The sequence below is a fragment of the Triturus cristatus genome, chromosome 6 (genome assembly GCF_964204655.1).
Source record: "Triturus cristatus chromosome 6, aTriCri1.1, whole genome shotgun sequence".
In the NCBI taxonomy this organism is placed as follows: domain Eukaryota; kingdom Metazoa; phylum Chordata; class Amphibia; order Caudata; family Salamandridae; genus Triturus; species Triturus cristatus.
Window position 1 is genome coordinate 792,352,612 of NC_140589.1, and position 20,247 is coordinate 792,372,858.

The window sequence follows — 20,247 nt, forward strand, 5'->3', positions numbered from 1 at the left end:
GTAGTTTCCCATCCGTTTTTGTAGTTAGGGTAAGAAGAGGAAGTCCTGTGCTCTGGGGCTATGTAGGGGGCAGAGGTTGTAGGCCAAAGAGCTGATTTATTCTTTCTGACTTAAATTGAAAAGTTGGCGTGTATATTGAAAGACGGCCAGAAGAGATGTTTTTGTAGGCCTAGCTAACTTATTTCACTAAGAAACCTAGTGGGCACTTGAATCCTGTATTGCATTAATTTTTCTGTCATTCTTATACCTTACATCGTCATCAATATTCTTTTATCACAAATAGACTATTAAGTCTTAACCAGCTCTGGCCCACTGTATACACAGTCAAAATGAATCATAATAATAGTGTGAAGTGTATGATTGTAATTTTGTTTTCCGGCCATCTTTAATAAAACTTTAATTTCTTCATATGTCTAATGGAATGCAGCATCGAAGGCTGCTCGAGAGGCCAAAGAACTGGAAGGCTAATTGTGGTAAGGAACCAGTCATGAGCAAGCCTGGATACCTTCTCTCTCAGGTGATTAGTGAGCTATACAAATCAATATAACATAACATAGCATGCCTGAGGAGAGCAGCAGGGCCATGCAGGAACAAATCAGTACCTGGGAGGTCTCGCAGCTTGCTGCCTTCCCTTGCGACTGCTTGGCTACATAGCTCACAATTAGGCTAACCTAATAGGAGCCGACAGAGAGGTGCAGATCTGCAGGGCACTTTAGCTGTAGGGAGAGGAGTCTGGGAAGGCAAGTCTCTGCTCATATTGAGATGGTTTTCCTTGACCTCCGGATACAAAGAGGCTCTCAGATGCAAATTTGTCTCAGGGCACCCATCCTGCCCTCAGAATGAATTAACGAATGAATGAAAAAATTTGTATTAAGCGTAAGCTAATGCCCAGAGACGTCTAGGCGCTATGGAGACCAGACAAGTGATAAAACCTAGAAGTTTCCTAGTTTGAAACAAAGAGCCAGGTTTTTTTAGATTTCCTAAAAGCTTGTAAACAGGTGGCAGATTTGAGTTTCCCTGGTAAGGAATTTCATAGCAAGGCAGTCGATCTGAAGAAACTGCCCCTCCATCCCCACCAGGTGGCTTTCCTAAAAGGAACAACTACAAGATGTTTGGCCCAGCCTGTGTGAAGGGTCCTGCTCAGAGTGTACCATCAGAATTGCATAGAGCTTTAAAGTTTATCCGTTACTTTACCTGAAGCCAGTGAAGTGCCCTAATGGCTACCTTGGCTGATTCAGATCTAGACACCTTTAGGAGAAAGCGTTCGGATGCATTCAGCAGGATTTGTAGTCCGGATGAAATATTTAAGGTAAAGACTATTGCAATAGTCAATCCTTGTCAGAACTAATGAGATTACCACAGATTTCAGGAGTTCGAAGGGCAGATATTTCTCAATTTTTTATAAGTCTCAGAGAGTGGTAAGAGGCCGAAGTGGCCTTAGAGATTTGGTCTTTCAGCTTCAGTTCTTTATCAATCAAAAGCCCCAGGTTTTTTGCCTTTGGAACTGGGGCAGAAGCGCTCCCAGTTCCGATGGCCACTATGAGTGTGACCAAAATGTGGGGTTATTTCTAAACAAAATAACCTCAGTTTTCGAGGAATTCAATTTCAAAGAGTTATTACTCATCCATTTGTTTACTTTCCGCATACATTCCCTAAAGGAGACCCCAGGATCAATCGTTTTTTTGGCGAGAAACACTATGATCTGCGTGTCATCTGCTTAAGATGTCAAGGAGAATGAGTTTAGCCAGTTGGGTAACATACAGATTGAACAAAGTAGGGCTCAGGGACGAACCATGCGGTACCCTACAGGGCAGGTTATAGAATTGGGAGGTAAAATTACCCACCAAGACTCTTTGCTGCCTATTGGCAAGCAAGCTGCATCAGGAAGCGGGGTAGGCACTTTTGGGTCCACCTAGTTGGTTTACTGGTGCATGAGCTCAATATAATTTGATTCACACAGTTCATTTCACCAGATCTACTTAGAAAAAATGAGGTAAAGGTTGAATGTTTGAATTAGTTTCCTCCACTGGTAAATATTCGAGCTGCACTTGTGTCCATTGTTTTTTTGCCCACCGCATCACACTAGACAGAGATCAGCCATATGCAAATCGGACATGGCCATGCTCCCATAGGAACGTTCCAGCCTGAATGATGGACTGGTATTGCTCTATTACATACCGGTAATCTTCATTACTCCGGGTCCCATTGTCCTCGTCCCATTCATTACAAAGTGGAGATAACCATCTCCCGACAGAAAAAACAAGAGGAATGCTGGGACACTAATACTGCCCCTCCCACCGGGAGTACATAAGCAGTACTTACCCAGCATCCTGCCTGTACAACCAAGCCCAGACAGGAAGGCCGGCCGTCCGGGAGGGAGCGAGGGGCGTAAGAATGGGATGAGGACAACGGGACCCAGAGTAATGAAGATTACCGGTAAGTAATAGAGAATTACCCCCAGATCCCTTATGTCCTCGTCCCATTCATTACAAAGTGGAGAATACCAAAGCAGAAAACCCGGCCTTCCGCACCCACAAGCACACCCAGGAAACCACAACAAAAGCAGCAACCGAAGGGAGCACCGTGAAGGAGGGAAAGCGGGACCGCAGGAAGCAACCGGCCCGCAACCCAGAACAGGACAGCAGGGACCAAACAAGGACCGGAGACAACCAAGAAAAAAACAGAAGGCCAGGGCCCCAACAAGGAGGCCGCCAATCAGAGAAACTGGAGACAGGGCAACCCGGAGCAAGACCCAAAGGAGACACCCAAGGAACCCACCGGGCAAGGCCACCCAGCGTCCTGAAGAAAGCCAAAGAAAGAAGCCAAGACCGGCTAACAGAGCGCAGGCAGAAGCACCCAGACCAACAAGGAAGGAAGAAAGCACAGGCCAGAAACCGGCCCCGCCACCAACCCCCAGTCCAGAGGGAGGAGCCGCAGCAAGAGCCCAGGGGCTGAACAGGAGCTAAACCCCAACCAAACCGAAAAGGACAGGGAAGGAGACATAGACCCAAAACCCCAGGAGGCCAAAAGCCCCACATGGAAGGAGACCGCAAATCAAACCAGAAAGGCCACCAAACCCAGAACAGAAATGGCAGAGGAGGCCAACCCAAAGACCACAGGCCAGAGACGCCCCCAGAAAGAACCAGCCGAAAGCCGACCAACAACGGGAGGGCCAACAAAGACCGGAAACCAACAACAAACAAGCCCAGCAAGGGCTGGGACAGGGCCACCGGCCCCAACCCCCAAAACCCCCAACCCCAAAGGGAGGGAAAAAACAAGGCAGGATGGGAGCCCAGGGCAACCGGGAACAACCGGCAGCCCCCAAACCAGGAAACAACCAGGCACGAACCTACCGAACCACAGAGCCAGGAAGCCGGGACCGGAGCCAAGCAACCAGATGAAGCAGGAGGACCCGCAGGCCCAAGCAACCCCCAGAAGGAGCTCGCGCAGCGCCCAGGCCAAAGCAAAATGCAGGGAGGGACAGAGACCCCCAGCACACCCCAGCCGGACCACACAGCAGACCGGAAAAAGAAACAGAGGAAACCGCCCAAGCGGAAACCGCAGGAAGCAGAGAAGTCAGGGGGCCAAGCAGCAGCAAAATCCCAGACAACCCGCAGCCGGAGGGCAGACTCCACAGAGGAAAGAGGAACACCACAGAACCGCACCCCAACCAGAGAAGGGGGGGGTGGGCACCCAAACAGACACACACCGGGAATGGAGCCCAGGGAAGCAATGGAAGACAGGAGTGAGCCAGGACACCAGAACCAGGAAAGAGCCAGGAACGCCCAGCAAAACACACCCCAAACCCAGCTGAAGAGCGACAGCACAGCCAGCAAGCCAAGGAAGCACAACCCAAGGCCACCCCAAACCAGCAGGAAGCCGGCAGACCCAGAGCAACAGGAGGCAACCCAGGACACGCCAACCCAGAAGCACCGAACATCCGGAACCCCACCCAGGCTGGAACAGGGGAACCGCAACTCAGGAGGAAAAGGAGAACCCGAGCAAAGGGGAACCCTGAAGCCAAACAGCAAACAGCGGAAACCCCAGGACCAGGCAGAAAAACGGACACCCAACCACAGGCGAACCAAGCCCGTGAAGAGAACCGCCGGCCGGAGCAGGCCCAGAAGGACCCAGCAGGACATGGCCACAAACCAGCATAGCGCCCCGCCAGGACACCCAAAGAGAGCAGAGGCAAGGACGCAGACCCAAAAAAGGCGACCAACAGGCGCTCAAAAACCCACAGGAGCGGGAAACCCCAGCAGACACCCAGGCAGGCATCCATGGCGGGTACCAGACGTGACCAGGACCCCCCAGACAGCAAACGCAACCAGAGCACAGCCGGACCCCCAGCTGGGAGAACCGCAGAACAGAAGAGGGGAAACGGGTGCCAAACCAAGGAGCGGCAGCAGCGAAAGATAGCCAGGCCCAAACAGAAGCGGCATGAACCCCAGGGACCGAAGGCGAACCACCACCGGAAACACAACCCGGGGAGGGCGCAAAGGAAAGGAAGAGCAGGAGCGCAACCACACCAGGCACCCCCAGGTGGCCCCAACCAGGAACAAACCAGGCCCGACCGAACGGAACCCCAGAGACCAGAAGAGAGCAGGAATGTAGGCAGAACCAGAAGGGGCGGCCAGGAACACCGAAGCAAGCCAAAGGCAAGCACAGAGCGCGCCAGGGCAGGAGCAACCAAGACAGAAGCACCCATCAAGGAAGAGGCAAGTAGTTGGAGACATCACCAACCAGCCATACCCCTGAAGCAACCCAAGCCCACAGAAGGCCCCGGGGCAAACACCCGAAGCCCAAGGCTGGAGCAAAGGAGAACAGAACAGCCGCACACGAGGAGGCACGAGCAACCCGGAACCCCGGGAGGCCAGCCCACAGAACGGGACAGAAGCCGGAAAAACAAAAACGCCAACTGGACCCGCAGGCAGAGGGGGCAAAGCGCCGCAGAGAGCACCAGGCACGACCCCAGGAAGCCCCAAGGGGAACCAGGCACAGCCCAAGGGACAGGAGGAACAAAGCTAGGAACCAGAAGCCCCCGTGCACCAACTCTGACCAACCACATAGAAGCCAGGAAGCTGAGGCGAACACCCAGCACACCCAAGCGGAGCAGGAGCCACAACCAAACAGGCCGCCCGCAGCGGAGGCAAGGCCCCCTGAAAACAGGCAGGCAGACAGGTGGACACAGCACATAAGAAAGCAGCGCAAACCCCGGCAGGCCAACAGGAACCCAGGGGAGCCAACCGGACCCCCCCCCCCCCCCACGCAGCTGCCAAAGGAGCAGGCACACCGTCCCACCACCTGCCGGGGGCAGGGAGCCGCGAAGGAGCCCAGAGCCAGGAAGACCAGAAGTGCACCCCAATAGGCCGCACCGAGGATGCGAGAGGTGACCCCGACCCACAGAGCAGCAGGGGGCAGAACGCAAGGAAGCAGGCAAGAAGGCCCAGGACAAAACCGGCACCCCCACAAGCCACAGGTGCCAAAGAGCGCAGCAGAGGCCAAAACACCAGGACCCCACAGCACACAGCCCCCGGAGCCCCCAAAAGGAAGCACCCACAAGGCCTGAGAGCCGAGCGCGAAACAGGCGTGCCACAAAATGGCGAAACCAACCCCCTGCAGGAAACAAGGGAGGACAGCAGAGCAGGACCCCAACAGCAGAGAAAACGGTGCACCCCGCTCCGCCACGGAGAGCCACAACCAGGAAAACCCGACGCCGCTGAGAGAAAAGTGACAGAAGGCACCAGAGCCAGCACCCCAAAGGGGCAAAACCCCACAGCAGGAGGGAACATCGCCCGACCGCCCGCACCATCAGGGGCCCAACGGACGGGCCATAGGAACCCCAAGGAACACCCCCAAAGGACACGCCCGGGAAGAGCACCAACGGTGCACATGAACAGATGGAGCTAGGCGCTAGCGAGGCACTGGAAGAGCAAACGCCCAGAATTACTGGACATCGAGCGTCGTCGCCAGGACTCAAACCCCGGATCCCCAGCTGCCAAGTCGAACCCCAAGGCTACATCCACACCCCGTTCCGAGGCACCCAAGACTAGAATCGGGCACCCCAGCTCCAAATACAGACACCCCAGCCCTCAGCAGCACAACTAAGCACACCCATGGAAAGAGGCGCTGCAGTAGCGGGTACGCTGCTCAGCGGTAGAGCGCGTTTTTGCATCCCACGCAGGAGGACCCGGGAACAACCCCGGCAGCGCCAGGAGGCCCAACAGCCCCAACCGGGCAAATCCCAGAAGGGCAACGTCAGGGAAGGAAGCTGTAAAGAGGAAGTGGGGACCACCAGTCAACCAGGCCCCCACCGCCAGCACACTGACAGTACGAGAAGCCGGTCTGCCCCCTCCCAACATGGAAACCCCGTCCCACAAGAGCGAAAAGCAGAGGCGTATGCACCACATAGCACACGGCGCACCAGAAGGGGAGGGAAACAGAAGAGAAAGCATACAAACAGCGCCTTCCCGGACACCAGAAGTCCTCAAACGACCAGCAGAGGAAAAACAGGCAGGGAAGTAAGGAAACCGGCAAGCGGTACTCACCTGGAGTGGGGGCCAACCCCAGGAACAAGGCCCCCACTCCAATCGCCATCACACCAGGAGACCGGCAGGCTCGGGAAGACAAGCCCGTGACCCGGAAGAAACTGGGAGCTCCAGCCCCAGCCGCAAAGGGCCGGGAGGCCACGCAAAGCAAGCAGGACACCGGCTCCAACAAAGACTGACTCCCAGCAAGCCCGGCAGGCCAGGAGACAGCCCATGAAACCCCGCGCCCGCACAGCCAGGCAGCCGGGCAGGGGGAGAAGAGAAGCACCGCCACTCCAGCCCAGCAGGAGCAGCACCAGCACAGTCAAGTCCATTCTGTCGACAGACAGAAAAAAAGAACAGGCGGGATGCTGGGTAAGTACTGCTTATGTACTCCCGGTGGGAGGGGCAGTATTAGTGTCCCAGCATTACTCTTGTTTTTTTCTGTCGGGAGATGGTTATCTCCACTTTGTAATGAATGGGACGAGGACATAAGGGACCTGGGGGTAATGGGTGTGAGTAAAAAAATGTATTTTCTCTAAATTTTACAAGGTTCAGGCAGGACAGCAAACACATGACATGGTAAAGCTACTCATCCTAGTGTCAACCCCATTTAGAGAAGAGCAGCACCTTATGGATCTCAGCTGGTGATAGGTCACCTCGGTCACCAATCACTACCTTCAGTCAGTCTCCGTCACATAGCCATGCCCTCAACTTTGTGATCCACGTCGAAGGGAACCCGTGCATTGGAACAAACTCCAATCACCCACCTACAGCAATACTGTGCCCAAGACCTCAAGCATGCTTCATTGCACCCTCCCAGTCATTCCATTCCCTTATCTCAGTCCCACTGGGGCTTATGGACAAGCCCCTTGCGCCGCCGGTACGTCACTTTTAATATGGGAAAAAGTAACGTACTGGTGGCGCAAGGGGCTTGTAAATAAGCCCCAGTGCATTGGTTTGAAGCTTTTAAATATTAAAACTGTCATGACAGTATGGGGTACAGCGGGCTACCACCAGAGACGACTTATTAGCTACATGTGAAACTAACATCACATTCGTGCGAGAGAACAAAGTGGTGTCCCTAAAGCTTTGCCTTACTATAAAATAATTTTTAAGTGTAGCATTAGGCAGTTACATAATTTGTATTGAGTCATTAAAGCTCCAATTCTACTGGATTTTTTTCTAGCCTACATCATCTCATGCCATACCCGACTCCCGTGTTTCTCAATTAAATCCAGCAACGGGGTCAATACAAGTTTCTATGTCACGTATCTGGGGAAAAGGCCACTACTGTGAAAGCCAACACAATAGCTGTTTACAATAATTTTTCCGCCAATACTTATTAAGCTTGGTTACGTCACTGTTTTAAATGCAGTCCCTAAAATGCTTAGGGAAATATGCTTGGCACTGGTGCTGACACAGAGAAGCAGGAAGTAAGGACAGTGGGAAATAGCCTTCATTGCAGCGGAGAGACTCTTTGAGTGGCTTGAACATCTTCTCCCGAGTCTGCCGACGGAAGCCCATATGGGTCTTCAGAAAGAACAAAAGGCAAGAAGAGAAAAATTGCTTTTTCAGAGCATGTGCGCATGCTAAAGGAGGCAGACTGTATAACAAGTAGTTTGCTGTGTTCTGATAGGTAATGTTTCACTGCCTTATATTACATTATGTTATCTTACCTTACCTTATGTCATATAATTGTAACTGGAATTTATGTGGAGCAGAATCTGGCATTAGTCTGGCATCCCAGGACTTTCAGAAATCGAGACATGACTTTCCAAATGGTTTTGAGGTTTCCATTGACGCCTGGAGTTTGATTCGGCTTCTCACAGTTATTTATGAGTAGTGCACTTTGGTACCTTCCTCTGTTACCTCAATGAGTTTATTTTAAAATGTAGTTTTATGTACTGCAAACTAGACCCGAAGGTATCAGAGCGCTTTACATGAGCACCAGTTGCGTTACAGGTGGGTGTAAGTTATTTGGGGTAGATTTATCAAGGTTTTGCGCTGTCCAAAGTCACGCAAACATTGCTACGTCTTGAAATGTTATTTACTTGCCAGCACTATGCAGCCTGTTTGTTCGCCAGCGCAGAGGAAGAGCGGGAGAGCCGCACTCCATTCGAGTAAAATTGCCTCTTAGTGTGTAATGGAGGGAACCAGAGAGCTGGAAACGATTGCCTATGCATCGTCTAGGTCTGCAGGCAGCGTATTGTCCATCAGTTGTGTATCAGTGTAAGACAGTTAGATTAAGAGAAGGCCCCTGGGTACTGTAATAACTTGCTAATGGCACATTTGGGCTATCTTCAATCCATGTTAAGAATTGTGTCTAAGTGTTTTTCTGTTGTACACTGGTGTCATGGTAGAGAGTGGTACCCAACAATGTGGCATGTCAGGTGGTGTTGAATGAATGTGCAATGTCATGCCTAATAGGATAGAATAAAAATATGAATTCATTAAAAGGAGGAAGACAGTTTCCAGAGTGCATTTTTGAGAAAAATAGATAAAACTAGAAAGTAGTAGATAAAAAAGGAAACACTCCCTTTTTTTCTGGTGTATGTGTAAGGCTGAAAGGATGCGCGTGTGACTGGAGACGCATGTTGTTGTGAATATAGTGATACTAATATGCAAAGTTCTAAATGGAGAGTTTAACAAGAAGAAGAATGTCAGAAAAGTATTAGTGTTTGAAAGTCTCTGTGATACGCAGACAGGCAGGATAGATAGCTAGCTAGCTAGCTAGCTAGATAGATAGATAGATAGATAGATAGATAGATAGATAGATAGATAGATAGATAGATAGATAGATAGATAGATAGATAGATAGATAGATAGATAGATAGATGGATAGATGGATGGATGGATGGATGGATGGATGGATGGATGGATGGATGGATGGATGGATGGATGGATGGATGGATGGATGGATGGATGGATGGATGGATGGATGGATGGATGGATGGATGGATGGATCATTGTCTGCCTTCAGTCCCACTACAACTGTTTTTTGCATTTTAAAATCTGGCCAATTTGCACCCGTGCTCCTGAACATCTGTTCCGATACAAATTAGTTATTCTCCAACTGAAAATATTGGGTTGCACTGCAACGCCCTCATAAGCTGCAGCTCCATGGATGAATTTATTAGAGACAGATGGGCCAGGAAATCAGAACCCATAACTGCAGAGGCCTGCCCTGTCGCGAACGGAAGCCATGCTTAAATCCAGCCTTTCTGAGTGATTGTGATTGGCCTGCAACAGGTGCGGGACATACCAATATGAGACTATGTGGGGAAAGTAGTGCTTCCCACAAAGTGGGCTGCATAGTGTTGCAGGCCGTCTCCGCCCTGCCTTGACAGGGCGTAGAGCAATGTTTCGGCTGAATGCTTTCTCACGTAGGTCACATTTCACGCAGCCGCACTGGACGTGCTGTTTGGCCTTTCCCATGATGTCACAGCTGTTGAAGCGCGCGAGCTTGATGCGGGCCTTCACGGTGCAGGATGTTAGACGTCCCAGAAGTGTTACTGTCAGAGCCCCCGCCAGCGGTAGAGCTTGGGAAAATGTCAAGTGCTATGAGGGGGGAATGCCAAAGCAAAGATTATAAGGCCATTGTGTATGAGGACAACGACTCGTGCTAAATTACTTGGTGTTACTTCCTGAGTTTGGTATCTCTTCCAGAGAGCGCAGATAACAGTTTTTCCATACAAAGCTGCACCTCTACTATGTGAAGCTCCTTTTTGCTGTAATTGTAATTGCATTTGTATAGCGCTTCATAGCCCTTGCGAGGTGCCAAAGCGCTTTTTCGGATGGGTGGCATGATACACAATGGCGTCCTTGTTTGGAAGGGTGTGGAATTTACAGAGTGCCCCATGTGGGAAGTATTTTGGTGTTGTGTGTGAATGACCAGAGTGGTGCACTTATCATGTCTCGGGTTGTCAGGCGCGGATGGCACAGGTAACAGCTTGGGGCGAGGCAGGTGGAGGGAAGTGGACAGATGATCGGATAACGAAAGTAAAATAAAAAATTGAATAAAACCACTTACCTTGCACATCCCGCATCACCTAATCGGCGATGCGGTGAGCGCAAGGTAAGTGATTTTATGTATATATTTTAATTTTACTTTCCCTATCCTGTCGTCTGTCCACTCCCCCCCACCCCTGCTGCCCCACCGCTTTTACCTGTCCCAGCAGCACCTGCGGATTAGCACTTAAAATATGATGGCGGAAAGAGAGTGAGAGATAGACGGAGTGCAGTTTACATTTGTTGGCTGCTATGAGTTATTATGTAGGTCCCCTGTGAATTCTTTATAACATGTGAGAATGCCAAACTATCAGCCCATGTACTGTACTCGACAGTGAAGTTGTACGCTTGCAGTCTACTTTCTTTATAGTAAGGTGACCTTTGGTCCCCGCTGGGGTATGGTGGAAGTCGGTGGATTGAATCTGGTGGCTTGTAGACTAATGCATGGACTTGCGTGATCTATTCTTGAGTTCATCAACACAGGTCTGATTTCTGGCGGGTCTACTTAGACTTTCCTCCTCCTGAGATGAATAAAATGGGGAAAAATGTTGCTCAGTAACAATAAGCATAGTTTATTTGTAATTAGTGCCATATTAAGGAAACAGCCTTTTTGCCGGTTTTCTCCCACGCTTTGCACCATTTGGGCTACTAGCTGCTTTTTTTCGACTTTGTGAGTGCACCAAGACCTGTAATCAGACCCCAGTGCTGGTGTTCTGACCCGTCACAAAAGGTATGTCGAACTGGATGTCCCCAATTGGCAAGTACTGACTCACTTACTTATAAGTCCCTAGTAAATGGTACCCGTGGCATGTAAGGCAGAGTGTCCACCCAAGGCTGAAGCACTATTCGTGCCACCCTCAGTGGGACAAAGGACAAAATGGTTACCCACTCAAGCAGGCTGCCTTTTGTTCATACCGACAAGTTGGAAACAGAGACAGAGAGGGAAAACTCGTTCCCTAACTGGTTTTCCCATGGGCGTGTAACTCAAAGGTAGCCACACCTCTAAGGTGGCGTACCAAGCGCCTGATGACTGAGGAAGGGTCCCGACATTTTGAAAGTGGCTAGAATAGTGTACTCTAGGACAGCCAGATGCCACACATTACAGGAAACATATTAATGGAAGGGAAAGAACCCAGTAGTCCATTGGCCAGTGACTGCGTTGTCCACTCAGGGCACTTTCCGTGGGTAAATATGGCACCCCTGGCACCTTGCTCGCCAGATCACATTGGATTTGAAGAAAGGACCAAAGAACGACTGCCTTTGAAACTGCACTTTGGGCTAGTGAAGTTTGAACTGTGCCTACAGCTCCTGACCCAAAGGAAAGTTGATTTCCGGGACAAAGTCAAAGCAGTGACTCCAAGAATCAGCTTACAAAAGAGCTGAAGAAGCCCAAACCGGCAAGTTAGTAGCCACCACAGACGTTTTGCTGCTACCTGACCCCGGGCATACAAAGTTACCAACCTTTGAAAGCCAAATGTTGCACCCAAGTCCGCTGGACTCAGGAGTGTTGTCAAACTCCAGATGTATCAACCCAGAGGGACACCAGCCCCACCAAAGTATTTTGCCCCCGTGCAATGGGGCCAGTAGCTCAGCATCGGCTGGCCAGCTACTGCAAAAAAGAGTACTTCAAGCGATCTCAAGCTCTGCGGCCATAGTTGCCCACAGCACTAGTGGGATGAGGACTCACCACAAATACACCTCCATCGACTGCACCTTAACCGGAGCATCCTTGAGTATCTTTTCACCTTTATCCTCAGCATCACTCCATTATAGTCTATTGCGGTCATCCTGTAAAATTTTGAGCTTGCCTTAAAAACGCTCTGATGGCCAAGTAACTGTTGAAAGTATCCTCTCCGGATCCCTAGACCTCCATCTCATCAGATTTGGCCGTCCAAGCCGGGCCGGAGTTGTCAAACTAACTCCTTCAAAATTTTCAAAAGTTTCCAAACTTTTTGTTGACCAATGCCTGTTTGCAGTTGCATTTAAAAGTATTTATATCTTCAACGTCTGTATCTCTGGACTCTTTCTTTTTGTGTGACTTTCACATCTCGATGTTTGGTGCCCCCTTTAACCCCAATCAGCTGTAGATTAGGTTAATGTATAGTCCTGATGAATTGCCAAGATCAATAGTGACTAATTGAAGGCAAGAAACATTTTGACCCCTGTTTTTGCCACATTTTGAGCTGTAAAGGATTATTGTTTCTAGCACAACCAAATTCTGTTTCACTCATGACAAGACCACCTTCTTAATAAATACCTTTAGGTCTCTCTTAGTCATAGTTAAACCACTTAACCACCAATCTACACACTCTGCACCTCCACACACACTTCATCACAGCTTTTAAAATCTTTAACCCCTTCAGTGCCACGCCCTTTCCCCCTCCTGTGCCGGGCGTTGCACTAGTGGGTGGGGTTCATGACGAGATAGTCTCGTCATGGGCACAGCGCAACCGTGCTCCATGACGAGACTATCTCGTCATGGGCACTGAAGAGGTTAAAAGATCTCTGACAAAACGGTCCCTTGAGGGACCTGTTGGGCATTGCAGCACCGGGCCAACGAGGAGCTGACCAATGATGAAACATGACATCCGTCTGGGTGTGTGAGGGCTCTTGCTTCTAATTGATCAGATTCCTCCTAGCTGTTGGACAGTCTCTTCTGACCTGTTTTTTGGCTTTCTTGTCCCCCTTCTATAGGAACTGCATACCCTTTTGTGGACAGCATGTCAGCATGTCAGGTGGCCAGTGGTCTGCGTGCATCCATTCTCCATTTCCCTCATGGCCTTCATAAGCAGCATCTGCTTGTAAGCTCGCCCGGCATGAGCTGACCAGCTGTGAATGCGCTTCCCTCACAGTTCCTGAATCGGTAGCCAGACTGTATGTGGCAGCCAGCCAAGGTATGCATGGATACGCCTCTGAAGTTGGACGCTGGTCCAATGGACTATCAGTGTATTCAGCAGGAGATAGAGGACACACAATCATGTGCAGAGACCAAGGTATGAGGTCCTGTAGCAGCTAAATTGAAATCTAATTTAGTTGCTGAAATGCATATTGCAAAATCTGGAGAGCAGGATTCAAATCCTACATTCACATACAAAAACTGAGCATCTACTTATTTGTAATACTTTGTTTATTTCTCTGATCTTTGCATTCAAGCAGGTGAGATGAATTTGTTTGGTAAGCATGAATTCCCTGTCTTTCAGCCTGAGTACGGTAGCTTTCTTCCAGATTACTGTCCTGGCAACTTTGATTTATGCTGCTATCGTACTGTCTGGGTTTGTTTTCTGAGGGTGTTTGTGTGTGATGATGGGTCATGACAAAGGGTACCCTAGTGGTTTCAGTCAGTAGAGGTGGCAGGTATGGTATCACTTAGGCCTGGGAAAAACCTTTCGGGCCTTCACTGTATCAAGCAATATGGTGAAGATTTGGAGGTTGCTGTCTGATCTTTCCATTTTCATACAGGTTGATGTGTAACATACCTGTCTGCTTATGAATATGCTGAGATAGAATTTTTTTTCTCCTAAGGCATTTTCCTGTTCTTTGCGACTGAGTTGCTGATTAGAAGGTTGACATTTTTTGGTGTGGGGAGACATATTCCAGTTTTGACCCTCCAAGGGCAGGCAGAGCAAGGGAAGAGACAGCAAGCCTGATTGTAAGCAAACAAGTCATTGAGCCTTGAAAATTGACAGATTATCAATCGGCTGCTGCCCATCAGCCAGAAAATGAGCATATAGATGAGGCTCCACAGCAGTCTAAAGAACCTCAAATATAAAGACCATGCAGGACCTGCCAATGTGTCTTAGACCATAAATGCATGTCCCTCTAAAGCCTGCATGAACTAAACATTAACTGGCCCTGCTGTTGTCTTGCTACTTGCTGTCCGAAAATCTACTGAGATGAGAGACCCAGCTAGTTCAAAGAGAGTAGAGGCCTGCCCAAACTCACCTGAAGCCTTCTCGTGATCATTCTCCCGAGTAAGTTGGTAGCTGTAGTACCAGCGACATATTGCAGGCTAGCTGGCCCCCAAAAAGCAGTGTCCCCAACTGATGAGCATGCATACCTGCACTGCTGACTAAACCGTTGTTACAATGGGGTCCCCTCTATGTCATACACTAGCATCTCCTTGCTTCCATCTGGTGGCATGACATAATCACTAGTCGATAAAATCCTTGGATCTCAATGCCAAATGTGTGTCTCCAATCTACACTTAAGGTTCCTCCTGATCTTGATAGACTGTGCACATGTCCTGCAGTTATCCAGCCCCAACATCCTGAGCCCACCGATCATTGACTGGGACATCCTTTCGGTCGATATTTGGCCCATCCAGGCCTGATTGCAGTTTGTTATTTTGAATGGGCCAAACCTGTCCCTATGAGGGGCTCCTCTGAACCCACTGCCATTGTCCTTTTTTTTTTTAGCACCTTAAGGTCTTGAAATACACATTTATATAATCCAGGTGGTAACTAATTCTAACAGGGAGGGAGATATCCAGGTCTCCTTGCAGCAAAAAGCAATTGAATATTTTTGACCATGACAAGTAGTTCAAAAGATATAGTAGATTTTAGTCTCCTAAATCTAATGGAAGCTTCAATGTTATCCTAGTAGCTCAACAGCTCAGAAGTTACAACCGGTAGATCACAAAATATCAGACTGTGTAGTGTATGGTATACTTATCCTTGCCCTATAAGATAAGCAACGGGCCCTAGGACCCTTAAGGGTGTAAAATATTTTAAATGAATCCAGTAGGGAATTAAATTACTTCATTTCTGTCCAACACTGATAAAGCTTGTTACTGTTGGGTGAAGCTTAGTAGTGAGGGACTCCGCAGGGATACCTTCTAACCTAGATCCCTGAGTTTTCTGCCCGTCATACTGGTGAGACGCCCACCAAGACATGACTAATATTGTTTTTCTACACTCTGGACAGTTTTAGAGGCCATGGTGCTGATCTCTCGTAAAATATTGCAGAACAGCAACCCAAACAGGCTGCACACCCTTGAACGAGGCAGTAATTCAAAAGGTTTTTCTTAAATGTCTATTGTGTAGGTAATGCTAGAGCCTTGAGGCATCAACCTTTCCTTTTGTGTGGGCAGGTGGTATAGTGGGCAGGCACTAAAAGCAAGCAGAAGATGTTTCCCAGAGGGAGTTTTGACATTTCTATCATAGAATCAACACAGAGGCCACTCAGGCTTGAACCACCAATAAGGATTGTCCTTACTGTCTGATATAGATACCTATTGCTTAAAACCTACCATACAACCCACTCCTACTATGCATCCACATATAGACCCATGTACAGAAGTATTACACTACAGTACATACGTAAGCCAAAGTCAATGAACATCTCATCCTTTGGACCCCATGAAGTACCATAAGAAAGCAACAAAGAATGTAAGGCAACTATAACATTCAAATCACGACACACACAGCATGATTGCCCCTTTCCAGATCACTTATCCAGATCAACCCCCCAAAGTCCAAAACAATGTACACTAAACACCACTTTGTGTACTTTCAAAGAGATCCTCCCATTGTTCAAACTAGACGTTTACAACTTCACAACTCCAAAAGTGAGATGGCAGCAGAAAAATGTCTCGTGTGCTAACTAATTCATTTCCACAATATGTACATACTGAAGGATCTACTAACACTGATATCATTGGCCTCCTTATGCTTTGTCATGCCTACAATATACAGATGTCCTTGCATAGTTAAGAAATGTTGCGGAAAACTGTCATTAGATATCCCTCATTGAATCTCTCAGACACTAAAAACTACGGGCCAATCTCAAATAGCCCTACCCAGCCAAACTACTTGAACATTTACTTTAAAACCAAATCTAAGAATCCCTTGAATTTATCAATTTACCAATGGAGCCAAGCAATACACCCGACTAAGGAGCCCCAATCAGGGAGAAACCGGTCCTAGGATGCTTGTGTTCCAGTTCAGGGAGCACCTGGCCTTGCAGTTCGGGCTGGACTGTTCCTATTGGAGAAGGGTCAAGACTGATTTGCGTATGGCTGTTTCCAAACTGAGGTGTAATGGTGAGTAAAATAACAATGGACTGGGATGCAGCCCCGAATAATTATCAGTGGCTGAGATTGAGTCAAGCACTCCACCCATCAATTTTTTGTGTGCTTCAGTGCAACACCCTAAGTGCAGCGGTTATGCCCAGACATGAGTCTTGTGCTTACTGTGCCACTGGAGCAAGATACACATGACTGAAGGGCCCTCATCACTCTCTAACCGTACTCAACATTCACAAAGAGAACAGAGCTTATGAGAAATACAACTCTAGAACTTTTAACTGCATCGACAACAAAGATGAACCGCCTGACTTTACAAATCACTTTTCCCTGACAAAGTTCTACCAGAGTTCATTTGGCCCCTGATCTAGAACAGCAATGTAAGGGGACAATTCATGCTACACATCAATAATTTATATGGTTTCCAAATTAACTACCTGGAATCTAAATGACTGAGCAATTTTTTTCTGTGGGTCTGGACACCAGCACCCAGGGACTTGGCCAAGTTTGACACAGCAGCCTCAGAAAGTTCATCAAGGAACTGCAGTTATCAATGGAACTGTCTGTAGCATTATTGATCCTGGAGAAGATCTACATTAGTCATAGGCTGGGCCACTGGGATTCTGTGATTGTGTGGCCGATGCCATGTTTGCATTATAATAGATTTGCCACATAATTCATCATCTGCTGCATAATTTGCAGATTTTAAGAAGAAAAAATGTTTTTGGCCCACACGGTTCATTAGTTAATAAAAATGCGGCTACATGTTTTGCCGCACAGTGGAAGACCTTTTGCAAAGCTGGACAAATCACCTTTCTGTTCCTTAAAGCTTTATTTGGGTGTTGAGGTGCAACCAATGCCCAGACAGTGCTACCAAGTTTAAAAATGACAAAATAATGAAGTAATATCACTACAAAATGTGGGGCATTATGCCACATAATTAGCCTTTTCTTGCAGTATAATTTACTGAAACCCTGCTACATAATTTGGCTCTCTCCTGCGGCATAATTTCAGTGGCCGTGGTCATAGATCCTCTGCTGATGTATGTGTGTAGGCCACGTGTGAGGCCAAAAAACCTCCTAATACTGTTGGCACGTAAATATAGTATCACTGCCACCCCCACCCTTGTCTCTGTCTCTCTCGCTCACTAACCTTTCACACTTCCTACTCTGCTCATTGCCAGTGCTTCGAATGCCCTGTGTGTTCTTATAAAGAGTTCAGTGCAGTTAATAACAATAGTTATTGAATTCACTGGAGGAATGCAATAGGCTTTTCTTATCTCAACACTCCTTTGAAAGTGCTGATATAACATTCTTCGCCACAGAGACAGCCAATAACCCTAGTTCTTGGTCTTAACCTGATTTAGGGGCATGAGCAGTGGCCAAGGATGCATTAAGAGGCTAAATGACACAACAACCAGCATTGCCTGGAATCCGACTGCATGTCCTCTTCCCATCATTCCAATGACTGTGCTAATTTTGGTTACACTTTTCGGGTTTGTACTGTGGACCTCTATATAAAGAAGAAAATGTATGAACAATCTTTCTTTCATCTTGGCAAATCTGGTACCTGATCCCATCTTCTCTTCTGGTTTCAAACTTTATTTGTGGACTATGATTTTAGACACAAAACGTTACACTCTAAATGGCTTGAACAAAGGCCTAATGGTCATCGGTGCTACTGTAAAGGCTGCTTAGGACGAATGTCATTTTTGTAACCCTTCCACAGTCGAAGCACCCAGTTGCTTCATCATAATTAAGTGTTATAGATGTAACACCGGTAGTTCCATCTGAAGTCTGTCAACATGTTTTTCTTTTGTGCTGATTAGTTATTACAATATAATGTTCTTCGATGTTATGTGCTGTCGTGCACATGGAACTTGCTTTTGTAAGCCTGTTAGATTTATATGGAAAATGCCATGGTTGTATGAGTTGCAGCAAGAGTGTATAATTCACCTGAGTATCTTTTGCAAAGTTCTCAGGTTAACCTTTCAAAAGCATAGCATTGCAAATCTATCCTGCGATGATGACACCTGTCATGCCTACTGTACTGGCTCTGTGCAGTGCCTGACAAGACCCAAAGGTTCAATGTTGCGTCATAAAAGCAGACAGAGGTCTGTCCAGTCTAACGTGTCTTTAGGGTACTGTCGCTTTAAAGCTCAAGTTCTGCATCTAATACTTTCCAGGCGCGCCTTGTACAAACATATGGAAGGAAATGTTTTAGGGTCTTCCCTAGGAGTAATGATGCCTACACGCTGTGTGGTGAAACTTGCAACATCTGAAAACCCCATATTTGTGGTAATGAGAAATACATGTAACAGAACCGCCCAACCCTTCTGTACAAGTGCCTGTGCTAAGGAAGAAGATGGCTGCGTTAGATGCAGATAAGACATAAACTGAATATGGATTTCGTGTAACACATATTCTCTCGACAATAATCACACAGTGCATCTGCGGTTACCTGATGGACAGGCAGGAAAGTCCCAGGGTCCAACGGCTGCTGTTGCTGCTGCTCCCCGCCAAGTGTCTGGAAGTGTCCGCTGCTGCCTTCTGTGTAGAACAGGAACGCGCTCCCCTCACTCGACAGAGAGGCTGAGGTGAAGGAGCCCCAAAATAAAAGCAGCGGGACGCTGCAGGACCAGGGAGAGATTAAAGCCATCGCGCCCTGTCTCGCATCCAGCCCGGGTCTTCCTTCTTGTCACACGCCGCTCGCCCCTCTCTCTGCCAGCGATCTCTCCAGCCCCCTCCCGAGGTGCTGCCGCCGCCCCTCGTGTCCAACTTTCTTTGCTGCTGTCAGCTGCCAGATGTGGCACGTCAGAGCGCCGCACTGGATCTATTGCCAAACCAAAAAGAAAAAATAATAATGTCCCTTGCGCTCCCTAGTTCTCCCGAAACGGTGGAGGGGATGAAATGGAGGTATAGGCAGTTCTTAGACAGAGAGAGCCGAAACGCAGTGTGTACTCCAAGTAAACCCCAGTGCCAGCGCCGCAGCAGCCTTATCGCAGCCTGTCAGGGATGCGGGATATAAACGGAGCCTGTGTTCTGGCGCTGGCTTCCCTCGCATGTTCGCACAGAGCAGCCTTTTACCTTCAGCTGGCAAACCCACCCGCTCGCTGTTTGCACTTCTGGCCTCAGGACGGGCCGTTTAACCCCACTTCTGACTGGATTGCTGTGGGCCTTGTCTGTTGCATGCGCCCCTTTGTTGTTCCAGCATCAGTTGAGTTATTAAAACAGGAAGGGCGAGGGGCCAGACTCTTCACGCCAATTCACACCGGCGACACCATCACTAGCATATCAAAATACGCGATTAATGTATTCAGAAGGCATTGTTAGTTAACTAGTTAGAGGAAAGGGGTAAGTTGTGCAGAAGAGTACACACAAAAAAGTTTCGCTATGATAAATCAAGCAACCCCTCTGCATGTCTTTTCTTCAGGTCCAATGAGGAATAACAGTCACTACACTGATGGTGAAGCACTTTAGAGGCGGATTTTCAGAAGCAGTTGGCCTAGCAATAGGGAGCCTGTTGGTGCTTTGCCAGTGTTTAGTTTGTGTAGGTGGTTGCAGGTGGTTGCCACCTGCACACGATTTTGGGGACCAGGAACTATTTTCCCTCCACAGACTTTGGCCCAGTGCAAGAAAGAACAATCATTTGCAATGCAAAAGGTCTCGCATTTGCGAAAGTTTGTTA

At 48.3% G+C, this 20,247-nt stretch overlaps 1 protein-coding gene across 1 annotated transcript in view; it reads right to left on the reverse strand.

Moving 5' to 3' along the window:
* LAMA4 (laminin subunit alpha 4) overlaps positions 1-19,800 on the reverse strand; it is a 466,993-nt gene extending 447,193 nt beyond the window's left edge. The window contains exon 1 of the mRNA XM_085611379.1: positions 19,021-19,800. Coding sequence (XP_085467505.1) covers positions 19,021-19,218 — 198 coding nt within the window. The 5' untranslated portion in view covers positions 19,219-19,800. The remainder of the gene's footprint in view (positions 1-19,020) is intronic.
* Positions 19,801-20,247: the final 447 nt, after the last annotated feature.